The sequence below is a fragment of the Lethenteron reissneri genome, chromosome 30 (assembly GCF_015708825.2).
Source record: "Lethenteron reissneri isolate LAM-NWPU_2019-01 chromosome 30, ASM1570882v1, whole genome shotgun sequence".
Taxonomy (NCBI): Eukaryota; Metazoa; Chordata; class Hyperoartia; order Petromyzontiformes; family Petromyzontidae; genus Lethenteron; species Lethenteron reissneri.
In genome coordinates, this window is record NC_083808.1 from 2560548 (window position 1) to 2574933 (window position 14386).

The 14386-nt window shown below is 55.7% G+C and overlaps 1 protein-coding gene across 1 annotated transcript in view; it reads left to right on the forward strand.

Annotated features, from left to right (window-relative positions):
* The window catches only part of LOC133349396 (calcium/calmodulin-dependent protein kinase type 1D-like), a 62096-nt gene that overhangs the window by 15881 nt on the left and 31829 nt on the right, over positions 1-14386 (forward strand). Inside the window, exon 2 of the mRNA XM_061562788.1 lies at positions 9155-9286. Coding sequence (XP_061418772.1) covers positions 9155-9286 — 132 coding nt within the window. The remainder of the gene's footprint in view (positions 1-9154; positions 9287-14386) is intronic.

Consider the following 14386-nt stretch of genomic DNA (forward strand, 5'->3'; position numbering starts at 1 on the left):
ATATCAAACGGCTGCGTGCTGTGGTGGTAATGCCATAGCAAAGCAGATTGCTTCCGCAGATTTTTACTGCAGCTTCTAATGATGATGATGATGATAACGCTGCTGCTGATGCTTTTCATGATGATCGTGAGATGGTACCGCTTCTTCTCTGGCAGCTGACGATGAGAATAATTGCGCTTCTGATGCTGATGCTGCTGCAGCTGATAATACAGCACGGCAATTGCTTATCATATTGCTGCTGACGCCAATGCTGCAGCTGTTGCTGCTAACTCTACAGCTGCTAATGATGAAGATTATTCTGCAACTGATATTGATGCAGATTATTCTGCACTTTATAATGATGTCATTGATTCTGATATTGCCAGTAATATTCATGCTGCTGTTGCTGCAACATTAGGACGCAGCTGATACTGCAGCTGGCGTCGCAGATACATCAGTCCGATGACGATGATGCTGCTGCTGTCGACGGCAAAGAAGTGAGAGAGTGTCTATTTGCTTGTGGGCCCGTGTAAACGAGACACTCCGTGACCGGGCGAGCGAGTGGGAGGCTCCCGGATGGGCGATCAGGCAGCCATGCGTGAGGGTGACATCACCCGTGGCGCGGCACTCGCTTCATCTGAATTCTTTGTTGTTGTTGAAGTTTTACCCCCTGCAGGCGTCACGAGCTTTCGGGTCAACTCGGACTTGCCGGGTAGAGTGATGTTTTTGTTTGTTTCGCATCTTGACCACACAGAGAGAGAGAAGAGAGAGAGAGGAGGCGGTTGTGGGAAGGGCAGGAATTAGGGACAACTGTATAAGGATGACCCATCCCGGTCCTTGCACCCCCTGGGCGCACCTCGCGTGCAATTACAGCGAAGCAATCACCAGCCCATTTTCACATGATCTCTCTCTTCTGGAACAAGATTAATTATCAATGGAGTTGTTTATTTATTTTAAGAAATCCGGGGCTTTTTTTTCGGTTGCAGATGTTTGCACAACCAATTAAACGGCCATCCGAACACAGAGCCACGCTGTGAAGTGAAGAAATACCGAAATGGATAAAATGACTCGGTATAGTTGATTAGAATTCGCCCAGTCGAGTTATTTATTTACCGCGATATGCTCGGTGGGTTCACGGAGTTCATTTGGTCCGTCCAGGTGGTTGTTTGTACATATCAAGGCCGCCGTCCAAACGAAGCAAGTTCCACAAGGGATGACTCTGTTGGTAAATTACTCAATCAGTAGAGTCAATGCTCAACACACGTGTTTCTTTGTATGTTCTCATTGGTCGTGGTTCAGATGGAAGGTTGTTTATTTGTACGCAACCAGCGTGGTGCACGTTTTGCAAAAAAAACATAACGCATTTGCCAATAGCGCTGCGTGCGGCCATTGAAGGAACACCATACAAGGTGCGACGTTTCGGGCAATGGCCCTTCCTCACAGGCACATGTGATATCCACTGCGAGGAACGCAGCTTGAAGCAAGAGGGGTTGGTCTGGCTCTGAATGGCAATCGAATTGAACTCGAGGGTAGCTGACTCAGGGCACTATGATGCACGTGGTGCGTGTAGCCCAGTCCATCACTACGGCATGCCCTCAACCTCGCGGGCCTGTCTATGCTTCTGCTATGAAGAAGACCCATTGCTTGTAACGTCACAGAGAGCGCTATGACGAATCAGCGTTCTACGGGGTCGCGCTAAGCGAGGTCTGCCCGTATCTAAATGTATTTCCTTTGTATGGCTGCAGTATTGAGCGGTGTTGAGTCTTGTAGTTTGTCCACTTGCGTTAAGTTTGTTGTCCTTACCCCGCACCTCCGACTAGCATACACACACACACACGCACACATTCACTGCCGAGGAGCCAGTAGCACGAGCGTGCGTTTTGACTCCGGAACAACGTCGCACGTTGAGACTTAAGTGGGGCAAGACGACAGGAAGGAGATGAACGCGATGTCTTACTTCGTGGTCATTTCTTCATCACGGCGCTGGCGGGCGCATTGTGCCGGTGCCGGCTCCGTCGAAGCGCGCAGCCATCGCATGGCCACGCGAATTGAATTGGGGGAAAAATTAGCGATTGAAGGGAAACTTTCACTTGGAAGCAAATCTGTCGAGCCGCTGTCTCTCGCTCTCTCGCTCTCTCATCCATCGGCCAATAGCACGGATCGAGCTGCGCCTTTATTTATAGGCTGGGGATAAATAAGTTTTGTGAGCCGTCGTGGTGCGATATTGCGTAACCATCGTTAGCCACGGCAGGGCTGGGCTACATCGACGGCTTGGGCATCCGCTGCGCTCCGAGCTCCCTCCGTGGAAGCGGGGCCACTTAAATCTGATCACCTTGGCCGACGGTGCCCGTCCAAATGCACGTGTGTCCCTCTTATTGGATTTGCTTTACATGCGGACGGCTGTGAAGGACGCCGTGCCGATCTTCATCCGGGATTGCGCGCCGGTGGCTGATTGTGCAAGCGAGACGCGTACCCGGCATGGCGTGCGTCCGCTCTGCCCCGTTGCTACCCCTATCCTCTACTCCCTCCCCCCAGGTTACCTGGGTTCGTGAGTGCCTCTTACGGACGCATGCTTAGCCGTGTGTGTTACGTGTGATTACTGTACGGGGCGATCCATTTAGAGATACCCCGCTGAAGTAACAGCCGAGGCATAATAGAAACACGAGCACGGCGATGTTTACGGTTTTTATTTCAAAACCTCTCAAACACCGATGTCATCACAGTGCACATTCTGATTCGTGCCGCCGCTCTCGCGCGCATTGCGAAAGCCTCGTGTAGCACCCAGTGTCACCCAGTGTCAGAGGAAGGGCCTGTGGAATTTGACTTTACAGAACTACTGTTGTTGCCTCTCTTCCTCGTATAGGTGGCGCTGCACTGCCCCACGTGCCCCGCTGTAGCGGCGCTCATCGCATGGCAGTCAGACGAGATTTTGGGACCTTTTTGCCAGTATCAAAGTAAGAAAAAACTAAGAATAGGGTTTAACCTTTTCTGCCAATAATACGGTGCATTGATAGTGCATTGTCTTTGTGCTGTTCGCCTTTCGGCGTCCTCTGGTCTGACACTGGTGAGACGAGGCCCTGAAGAAGGCTGTCTCTGGTGTAGACCAACCAGTTTCAAAGACAATCAGAGCCACGTGTTTGTTTGCCTGTTCACCACAAGTCACGTGTGCTGTTGATGCAGTAACGTGATTCCTTGCAAAATGTTTCTATTTGTTGCTTGAACATCTCCACACTTCCTGTGTTATTGCCGAAATGGGTGAATCTTATTCTTAGTTTATTTCTTTTCTCAAACAAAGTTTCACTCGCCACTCTCGAAGCTGAGGCCATCAACTCGACCCCCCGAATCAAAGAAGCCGGAGTTCAAACCCCGAGTCGTCGGCCGTCACCGGCTCAGCGTGTCTCGCTCGCCCATCGCGTCTCGCACCTCGCACGCTCGTAACGACCGCCCCAGATGGAGCCTCCCAATCGCCGCGCTTAGCCGAGCGCGTACGGAGGGGGCATTTACAGGGGTGTGTGGGTGGGTGGACATGGACGGAGGGGTGGGGGTGGGGGGCCGTGTGGTGTTTTCGTGGCAGCAGTGAGGGCGGCGGGTCCCTGTGCGGTGACCGTGAGAGTCGCGCACTCGGCCGTGATGAGTGGAGCCGCTGATGTCGTCCGCCCTCGATGCGCAAGTTTACGACAACGACCCCCACCCACCCCAAACTCATCCACCGCCACCACCACCACCACCGCTTTCTCTACAACAACAACAACAAACAGCTACGACAAAATTGTCAGAAAGGGGGCATCAAATTGTCCGCTTACGACAAACAAATGCTTCTAAATTGGCCAATTAAAGTTGACGGTGCTGCGTGGTGACGACATCGCGGGTCACCGTGGGGTCAATGAGTACCCCCCCCATACCCCTATCCTCCACCATACCCCCCATACCCCCCTATCCCCCCCATACCCCCCTATCCACCCGGTGCCGCCGGGCGGTGTCGACCGAGGCAGGGGACGTGTGAGGGTGCGAGTTCGATTCCCGCCCAGGGCCACCAACACCGGTGATGATTGTCTGAACCGATCCTGGGCCTCCCCTAGGTCGACTCAGCCTCAAGTGAATACTTAGTGCGGTGTGTAGTAAACATCGCCACTGGGGATACAAAGGCGGTCGGGCGTGGTGCTGGCCACCCACCCCCTCGTGTGCCGTGCCGGTCTTCTAGGTGCTACTCGCCAACAGCACTTGCCCCAAAAAGCTGAACGGCGAATCTTTATCTTTGTAGACGTTGTATATCATGTGGAAGCGAGCTCCGTGCACCACGTGTCAGTGGGTCCCGTGTGTACGTGGGGCCCATGAGTTCGTGGTGCCAGTGTGTGAGTGGTGCCAGTGTGTGTGTGGTGCCAGTGTGTGTGAGTGGTGTCAGTGTGTGTGGGTGGTGCCAGTGTGTGTGTGGTGCCAGTGTGTGAGTGGTGCCAGTGTGTGTGGGTGGTGCCAGTGTGTGTGGGTGGTGCCAGTGTGTGAGTGGTGCCAGTGTGTGAGTGGTGCCAGTGTGTGTGTGGTGCCAGTGTGTGTGTGGTGCCAGTGTGTGAGTGGTGCCAGTGTGTGTGGGTGGTGCCAGTGTGTGTGGGTGGTGCCAGTGTGTGAGTGGTGCCAGTGTGTGAGTGGTGCCAGTGTGTGTGTGGTGCCAGTGTGTGAGTGGTGCCAGTGTGTGTGGGTGGTGCCAGTGTGTGAGTGGTGCCAGTGTGTGAGTGGTGCCAGTGTGTGTGGGTGGTGCCAGTGTGTGAGTGGTGCCAGTGTGTGGGTGGTGCCAGTGTGTGAGTGGTGCCAGTGTGTGGGTGGTGCCAGTGTGTGAGTGGTGCCAGTGTGTGGGGGTGCCAGTGTGTGAGTGGTGCCAGTGTGTGAGTGGTGCCAGTGTGTGATTGGTGCCAGTGGTTGGGTGGTGCCAGTGTGTGAGTGGTGCCAGTGGGTGGGTGGTGCCAGTGTGTGAGTGGTGCCAGTGTGTGGGTGGTGCCAGTGTGTGTGAGTGGTGCCAGTGTGGTGATGTTGCCATTGTGTGTGGGTGTGCCGTGTGTGAGTGGTGCCGTGTGTGAGTGGTGCCAGTGTGGTGGGTGGTGCCAGTTGGTGTTGAGGTGGTGCCAGTGTGTGTGGAGTGGTGCCAGTGTGTGGGTGGTGCCAGTTGTGTGGGTGGTGCCAGTGTGTGAGTGGTGCAGTGTGTGTGGGTGGTGCCAGTGTGTGAGTGGTGCCAGTGTGTGAGTGGTGCCAGTGTGTGAGTGGTGCCAGTGAGTGGGTGGTGCCAGTGTGTGAGTGGTGCCAGTGTGTGAGTGGTGCCAGTGTGTGAGTGGTGCCAGTGTGTGTGGGTGGTGCCAGTGTGTGAGTGGTGCCAGTGTGTGGGTGGTGCCAGTGTGTGTGAGTGGTGCCAGTGTGTGGGTGGTGCCAGTGTGTGTGAGTGGTGCCAGTGTGTGAGTGGTGCCAGTGTGTGTGGGTGGTGCCAGTGTGTGAGTGGTGCCAGTGTGTGGGTGGTGCCAGTGTGAGTGGGCGGTGCCAGTGTGTGAGTGGTGCCAGTGTGTGTGAGTGGTGCCAGTGAGTGGGCGGTGCCAGTGTGTGAGTGGTGCCAGTGTGTGAGTGGTGCCAGTGTGTGGGTGGTGCCAGTGTGTGTGAGTGGTGCCAGTGTGTGAGTGGTGCCAGTGTGTGTGGGTGGTGCCAGTGTGTGAGTGGTGCCAGTGTGTGGGTGGTGCCAGTGTGAGTGGGCGGTGCCAGTGTGTGAGTGGTGCCAGTGTGTGTGAGTGGTGCCAGTGAGTGGGCGGTGCCAGTGTGTGAGTGGTGCCAGTGTGTGAGTGGTGCCAGTGTGTGGGTGGTGCCAGTGTGTGTGAGTGGTGCCAGTGTGTGAGTGGTGCCAGTGTGTGTGGGTGGTGCCAGTGTGTGAGTGGTGCCAGTGTGTGGGTGGTGCCAGTGTGAGTGGGCGGTGCCAGTGTGTGAGTGGTGCCAGTGTGTGTGAGTGGTGCCAGTGAGTGGGCGGTGCCAGTGTGTGAGTGGTGCCAGTGTGTGAGTGGTGCCAGTGTGTGTGGGTGGTGCCAGTGTGTGAGTGGTGCCAGTGTGTGGGTGGTGCCAGTGTGAGTGGGCGGTGCCAGTGTGTGAGTGGTGCCAGTGTGTGTGAGTGGTGCCAGTGAGTGGGCGGTGCCAGTGTGTGAGTGGTGCCAGTGTGTGAGTGGTGCCAGTGTGTGAGTGGTGCCAGTGTGTGTGAGTGGTGCCAGTGAGTGGGCGGTGCCAGTGTGTGAGTGGTGCCAGTGTGTGAGTGGTGCCAGTGTGTGAGTGGTGCCAGTGTGTGTGGGTGGTGCCAGTGTGTGAGTGGTGCCAGTGTGTGAGTGGTGCCAGTGTGTGTGAGTGGTGCCAGTGAGTGGGAGGTGCCAGTGCGCGCGCGGTAGTCCCCGCGTCACCCGGGCTGTTGTCACCTGGACCGGTGACGCAGCCGGAGCGCTGCCATGGCAACCGACACATGCGCACGCACGTGGTTGCTGTGCGAGGTTGCGAGTGGGCGGACGTGTCGTGCGCGCGCGCGTGAGCATCGCCGCTCGGGAGACAAAGGCGGCCGGGCGTGGTGCCGCTGGCCGCCTTCGTAGGGTGCTGCTCGCTAACAGCACCTTGCCCCAACAGTCTGTTAAAGGCTACACTGGGGGGGAGGGACCTTTGTCTTTGTGTATCTCGGCCACCCAAGTTCGATTCCCGCTCGCAGACAACATCGGTTGACGAATATCTGAACTGGTCCTGAGCCTCCCCTAGGTCTACTCAGCGGTTAATGAGTACCTGGTGTGGCGTTGTGCTGGCTACACGACCCTTTCTTGTGCCGTGCACTTGCCCCAACCGTCTGGTAATGCTACATGGGGGATCTTTGTCTTTGTGTACGTGCTTGCACGCGCGCATTCCTATATGCATGCGTGCCTCTCGGCTTTGGGGCCGTCCATAAATGACGTCACGCACCTAGGGGGAGAGGGGGGGTCAGACATTTGTGACGATGTGTGACGAGGGGGGGGGTGAGAAATGTGACGTCATATCAAAATGCGCAACTTTAAATAAATATAGACAACACGTTCTACTTAATTAAATATACTTTTTGATAAATGTTTTCTCCTACAACATCATAGTGCAGCGCCACATTAAATACGCACTACAATGACAATAGTTTAAAACGATTTGAAGCATGTTTCATTTTTGGGGGGCGGGGGGAGGCAGAGCTTTGTGACGTCATATTTTAGGGGGGGTCTGACTTTTCGTGACGCCGTGTGACGAAGGGGGGGGGGGTCAAAAATCGTCAAAAATCGCGTGACGTCATTTATGGACGGCCTCTTTGACGTGTGACGTGGTGGGGGAGTCGATGTCTTGCATCTTGAAGGAGGCGGAGGATGAGCAGCAGCAGCAGGATGCAGTCTTGTCGTGGGAAATGAGCAAATCACCACAGTACCCCCGGCTGGCCGCCTCCTCATCCTCTTCCAAACCCAGCTGATCACGTCGTTGCAACGCCACTGGGACAGCAGGGAGAAGGGGAGGAGATGAGTTGTAAGGGGGGCGGGAGGGGTTGCTTGATGCGGAGGGAGCCGGATTGAGGAGGAATCAAAAGCAGGTGACGAGGCCTTCCGGCTCTCCATTCGTGATGCCTGCCACGCAGAGCCACTGCATACCCCCGCCCCCCCCCCCCCTCCCATTTTTAATTGAAACTATTCACCGCTGCAAACTTTGTCTTGGCTTTTACTTTCCGGAGCCACGAGAGAGAGAGAGACAGACAAAGAATGCGTCACAAGGTCAATAATATATATAGCCATATGTGGGTGGTAATCGTGAACAGTGTCAAATGACTCAGGCATTGCCCATTTGAAGGAGCCGCCGATTAATTTATAGAGAATCTTGCTCCGAAATTAACGGAGTGCGCCGGAAACAGCACGAGGACATTTGCTCTGCGTGCAGCTCGTTGACGAGGGCGGTCGCCCCTCTCTCTCCCCATCCTGGAGAGAGAGCGAGTGAACGAGAGAGGGAAGGTACCGGCAGCTGCCTCGCAATGCAGACCACGCCACGTGACGCGGCTCCAGCCCTGTGACGTAATATTAATCGCATCGAATTAAAAACCTTCGACGTCAGGTCCGCGTGGGCGCAGACGAGAAGCTTGGCGTGGTGTCTTTTCCCCCGCGACGCGCAGATTCTGCTCCCTGCGTGCGCATCGCTCACTCTCTCTTTTATTTTTACTGATCAGTGTAAACAAGAAGATGCTCGGTGTAGTCGCCACTTTGCTTCGTTCATCATTTCGTTTTTTTTAATGCTTTGCTTTATGTAACACCCACCCCACCCCCCTTTTTTTCTTAAGCGCGGCGCGCGAGAGAGGAGCGCGGAGCCGCTGGGCCGACGGCCGTTTCCTTGAATAACGCGCGGGGGATTTGTTATTTTTGTATCGCTTTTTCTCTCTCTCCCTCCTCTCTCTCTCTCCCTCGCGACAGCGCGGCGACCTCGCACGAGCTCTAAACGAGACGCGGCAATAATGACGCGAGCGCCACCACGAGTGACGCGCACAGCTCATTGCGACAATCATAATTACTCGACTCTTTTTTTTAACCCTACTCCGTAACCCTGATCATGATAACCAGACATTGACCAAAGCCTTAGACCTCACCTTAACAATTCTCCCTGGCCAGACCCGAACCCTGACCCCTAATCATCCGAACCAACCAGACCTGAGTGTGGTTAGGGCCAGGGCTAGAGCGCGGTTGACTCGTGTGGTCACGGTGATTGTCTAATTGACCGTGGTCGCTTGGTGTGGACAAGGCTGAGAGTCTGTGCCGTGTGAGGGTTGGTCGTGGTCGCGCCCGGGGTCAAAGGCAAAGCGTGCCAGTGAGTGGCGTGCCGTGAGTGGCGTGCCAGTGAGTGATATGGGCCCCGCATGCTTCAAGACGTGAATCGGGGCCTCTTGTCCGCCATCCACCCATTCATAGCCCGCCGGCTCGACTCCTCCAGCCCGCAGCTCCCCAGTGCAGCTGCATCGCCTGCACACTCTCGACTCGAGAGCGACGCCGCTCGTCGCGGCTCTGACGAGCGTCAGCTTCTCGTGGGAGGCGACGTCTCCCATCTCGAGTCGTCCTACCCTCCCCCCAGGATTGAACCGCGTCTCTCCGTGTGCCCCCCCTCTCCCCTCCCTCCCCCCACCGTTCCTTGGCAGTGGCGCCTTCTCCGAGGTGGTGCTGGCGGAGGTCCGCTCGTCCGGGAGCCTCTTCGCTGTCAAGTGCATCACCAAGCAGGCGCTGCGCGGGCGCGAGAGCAGCATCGAGAACGAGATCGCCGTGCTGCGCAAGTGCGGCACGCACACACGCAGCGACACCACCAGCAGCATCCGCCACCACCACCACGGCCACCACCACGGTCACCACCACCACCATGGCCACCACCACCATCGCCACCACCACCACCGCCACCACCACCATCGCCACCACCACCACCAGCACCGCCACCACCACCACGGCCACCACCATCGCCGCCACCACCACCATCGTCGCCACCACCACCATCGCCACCACCACCACGGCCACGGCCACCACCACCGCCACCGCAGCCACCACCACTGCCACCACCACCGCCATCACCACAGCAACCACCATCGCTACCTCTGCCGCCACCAACACCACTGCCGACGCCGGATGCACACCAGTCGGAAACAAAGTTGTCGGAGTGACGACACATCTCGGGGCAGGGATACAGCATACACAGCGGGTGCGTAGTGTCATTCAGACTGCCCAGAAGACGCGATGTAGTTTATAATGTAGTTTATAAGGTAGTTTATAATGTAGTTTATAATGTATCGCGTCCCAGGGGATTGGGTCCCCTGTGTTTAGGGCTGGGCCCGATGCTGCGATCTCATCTCGTCACGCAGCCTGAGCCCCCCCCCCCCCCCCCCCCGTAGCGCCGCTCCTCCGTCACGGCCCCCCGCGATGGCAGCGAGCGATGGCCCAAAGCCCTCCCCACCACCATCCCTATCGCGCCGGGATTAAATAACAAACAACATCTTCCTTAGCCTCTCTTCCCTTCCTCCGTCGCCTCCACTACCTCCTCGCCTACCCATCTTCCTTCTTTCTCCTCGACCTGCTCCTCCACCCCACCTCCTCATCTCCTCCTTCCTACACTTTTTCCTCTTCATTATCAACACCCATATTCTCCTCCTCCGCCTCCAACACTCAATCAACCACATCCTCCCCTCGCCCCCCCCCCCCACCTCTCTCCTACCTCTTCATCCTCCCCCCATCCCTCCCCACCTCTTCATCCTCTTGCGCGCTCCCACTCGCTCGACAGCTGCGAGCGCGCAGCCTCGACCGATGCTCGCCTCCGGCCCCTTGCGCCCCTGGAAACGAACGCGACAATTGGGGCCCCGGTTGTTGCAGGGAGGCTACTGTCGTTCCAACAGAGGGCCATCCATTATTCACCGCCGAGACGGGGGTGGGGGTGGTGTGGGTTTTGGGGTGGGTGGGACGCGGGGAGTTTTCAGTTTCACAAAGGGCGCACCCGCCCGCAGCGCGACACGAGTGTGCTCGTGACGGGGCAGCCTCCGGAGTCCTTGGCCACCGTGCGTCCCACGCTGTTTACAACTTTCTCATTCAGCCTCCAGCAGGCCAAGGCCACTTGCCCGTGTCGAGGAGACGGGTGCCACCTGCGCGTTTATCTGCGGCGTGTTTTTGTAGTTATTGTTTTTGTAGTTGTTGTTTGTCTGTTGCGATGGGTTTTGTCTCTCCATGGGCTCCTGGCTGTTATGTTAATCCCTTCCCCCCACCCATCACCCCCTCCACTCCCCATCGCCCCCCCTCGCCTCCAACCTCCCGGTTCGCCCGTGACCCCGAGCAAAGTTCAATTTCTAACTTCATGTTTCGCTGGGAGAATGCCGTCGGCCGGCATGTAACTCGTAGCCGTGGCGAGGTGGTATACTGGATGTGGTGGTGCCGTTGGGTCGTCGCCTCCGAGCTACAGTAAAACGGATCACATATCATGGGAGGCAGAAGAAGAATGTCTCAGAGTGCCGCCCGCGGGTTTGAGCTGCATGTGAATGCATTCCCGCGAGCGGGCGCGTTCTTACACAACCCGGGACTGTTGTGAACGGCCACGGGGTTTCCCGGTAAAGCGGTCACCGCAACGTGAGGTCGTCCTAGGAAAAACCCAGGCAGGTGGCAACGTGAGTGCCGTGCTTTGTGCAGAGATGCTGTGATGTCCTCGGGCACGTCTGGCTGAATCAAAGCCCGGCTCCCCAGCCGAGTAGGGTGAGCGAGGCGCATGGCGACTCGGCCAGTGTCAAACCTCGGGCCCATGAGCCCAGCGCTTGGGCTGCATCTGCCATCCATCGCCAATGGGAGCCACGGTGGCGAGGAGATGTTAACTACCTTGCCTGGTACGCAGGAGGCCGTGGGTTCCATATCGACCCATGTCGCCTGTATATTTGGAGTTTGTGTGGTTCTCTCTTTTCCTCCGGGTCCTCCGGTTTCCCCCCTCCACATTCAGAATCAACTTCACGCGTTTAGAGTATTTAGTTGCAATACATTTCCGCAAATTGATAAGCCACTTTGTTGAGCTATCATTTGTGTCCAGGTCGCTTTTGAAAAAAAAACAGCTTTACAGCGCAGTGGGCCTTACCTGATAAAATTATTAAAAATAGTTTATGGTTTAGTTTATAGAAAGTTCCGTCTTCCCCCGCGAAATTAAAAGTTTTATATATATAAAACGTATTCAATATATTTCAGTGGAACGTCATCTAAACGGGAGAGCATCCATCGAGTTGTAGGCATCTTTCACACGAGAGGGGTACGTGCGGTAACCGCGAGTACAGAACACAGGTCCGCGCGTTGTTTGTGTGCTTGTTGAACTCTTTTCGCACCAGCCGGACGTAGCCAACCGCGCGAATCAAAGTTGTGCAGGGAGTGAAGTTACGACAGCGGGTAGCGGTGGCGGAGACGGATCGTGCAGCGTGTCACGCACCTGCTCATGTTTCTTTAATTGTGTGTGTGTGTATAATGTGTGGGGAACGGTGGCGCAATGGTTAGCGCACTGCGCCTTCGAACCCGGCTAACCGAGTTAAGCCGGAAATGAATAACACGCAAAACCGAGTTCGATTCCCGCTCACGACCAATAACAGTGGCGTATATTTGAATCGGTTCTGGGCCTCCCCTAGGTTGACTCAGCCTCAAATGAGCACCTGGTACGGTGTGTAAATATCGCCACTGGGGAGACAAAGGCGGCCGGGCGTGGTGCTGGCCACCCACCGCCTTGTGTACTGTACCGACCTTCATAGGCACTCGCTAACAGCCCTTGCCCTAACCGTATTTGAAAGGCTATAGGGGGGGATCTTTATATTTATGTATAATTCGTTGTGTTCTCATGGTTACAACAGTCCAATGTTTTGAGATGCTCCTACCTGTGTCGATGTATTTTATACATTCTAATTAGTTTTGCGTGTTATTCAGAACTATTATATAAGAGTAAAAAGAGGCAAGGAAACTCGCGTAGACATGGAGGCACCGCGATTTGCCGCATCGATTCTGGCGTGTCAGGGTGGAGGTCACACACCGGTGCTGTGGCGTAGGGATTGAGTGCGACTCCTTCGCGATCCTGAATTCCTTCACACTTCCTTGCCTATTTTCCAAGTGTTATTCCAACTGTTCTGTCGGCATCCCGCCATGAAGCGAAGTGTGCGGTTTCACAACTCTTGCAGCAACAAATGCATCACCCCGCGTGTTCAAGAATGGCCCAACACAAGGGGATACCACAGGAAGCTGATTCTGAGAGCTCTTAAAATCACCTTGTACTGGTCGGAACCTCCTGGTTACACCAGCACACAGGGGATTATTGTGCCCGTCCGTCCGTTGTGCAGGGAGGGGCTGGGTGGGGAGGGGAGGGTGGGGAGGGGCTGGGTGGGGAGGTGGGGGGTGGGAGGGGTGGAGCTGGGTGGGGAGGGGCTGGTCACCCCGTGGTGCCCTTATAAAACTCAACGTTTAACCTACTCACGCCGGCTTGTGCCCGCCCTCACAGTCAGCCATATTTGCGGAATACACCACGCCGCCGTTGACCCTGCAGGCCATTGACCGAGCAACCCAACGTTCCTACCAGCTCCCTCCGCAGGAATGTGTTATCCACACGAGGAGTGCTGGAGTTCCCCACATGCCCTGCTGCTGTACAGATAGAAATACAATTTCATCTGGATAGTTTTTTTTTAGATAAATTAATCGACAACCCATGTTTAATGTGTTGAGATTTTACGTGCGGTCTTTGGAGACTGGGCTTAGACCGTCAACTCACGACACTTTACAATCCCGATTCAAACCCAGGGCCTCAGCGTCTCCCCGACTCGACTCCCGAGCCAGCCGGTCGGCCACCTTCTAATCTCTGCCTTCTTATTTTAATTCAAAGTATATCCCACAATTGCACTCCCGATTTTTACCAATTGAAAAAAAAACCCACATTCTCCCCATTTGTTGTTGTTGTGGTTGCGCGCGTTCATTTGCCCGTAAATTTAATTGAAAAGTCTAAAATTAACCGGAGACGCGTCGACCTCACGGCCTGGGACTCGTACCGCGAGCGCGTGCCCGGCACCAAACATCCGCGTGTATATTTAGACGCCGCGCAATTAGCACCAATACGCGTTGCAGAAACGCCGCCGCGTTTGACGATTATATTTGTTTTCACCCTTTCTTCGTCCCATTATGTTTAGCTTCGGCGCGGTTAAAGTTCATTGTTGGTTTTACTTTCATTATTATTATATCATGTATTTTTTTTCACCAAAAAGATTCACGAGCGCTCTACTCGTTAAGAGAACGAGTGCACGGAGCGTCGCTCGCCCTCCCTGTGGGCTGAGATCCCCGTGTTCCCGTCCCGTCTCCCGGGAGGGACGTGGGGGGGGGTGTACGCGTGCCGGAGGTTCGTGCAGAGCTGCACGGATTATCGACTGTTACTAAACCCCGGGCAAGTGTAAGGTCGCTCACAAATCGTTGTCGGATCGATGCGCCGTTTGCCGGCTCATGGGTGCCAGGGTTCCGGGCGGCGCTCGGCAACGAGACTTGGGATTTACAAAAGAGCCGACGTAGTGGAGCGCGTCGACAGGCCAGGCTTCATGGTGCCCGTTACATTCATTTGTAAGGTGCCTTGACGATGACCCATGAGCTTGTCCCCACCTACCTCTCCCCTCTCACTCTACTCCCCTCCACGCACTCTCCTGCCTCTCCCATCCCCTCTCACTCTACTCCCCTCCACGCACTCTCCTGCCTCTCCCCTCTCATCTCACTCTACTCCCCTCCACGCACTCTCCTGCCTCTCCCCTCTCATCTCACTCTACTCCCCTCCACGCACTCTCCTGCCTCTCCCCTTTCATCTCACTCTACTCCCCTCCACTCACTCTCCTGCCTCTCCCCTTTCATCTCACTCT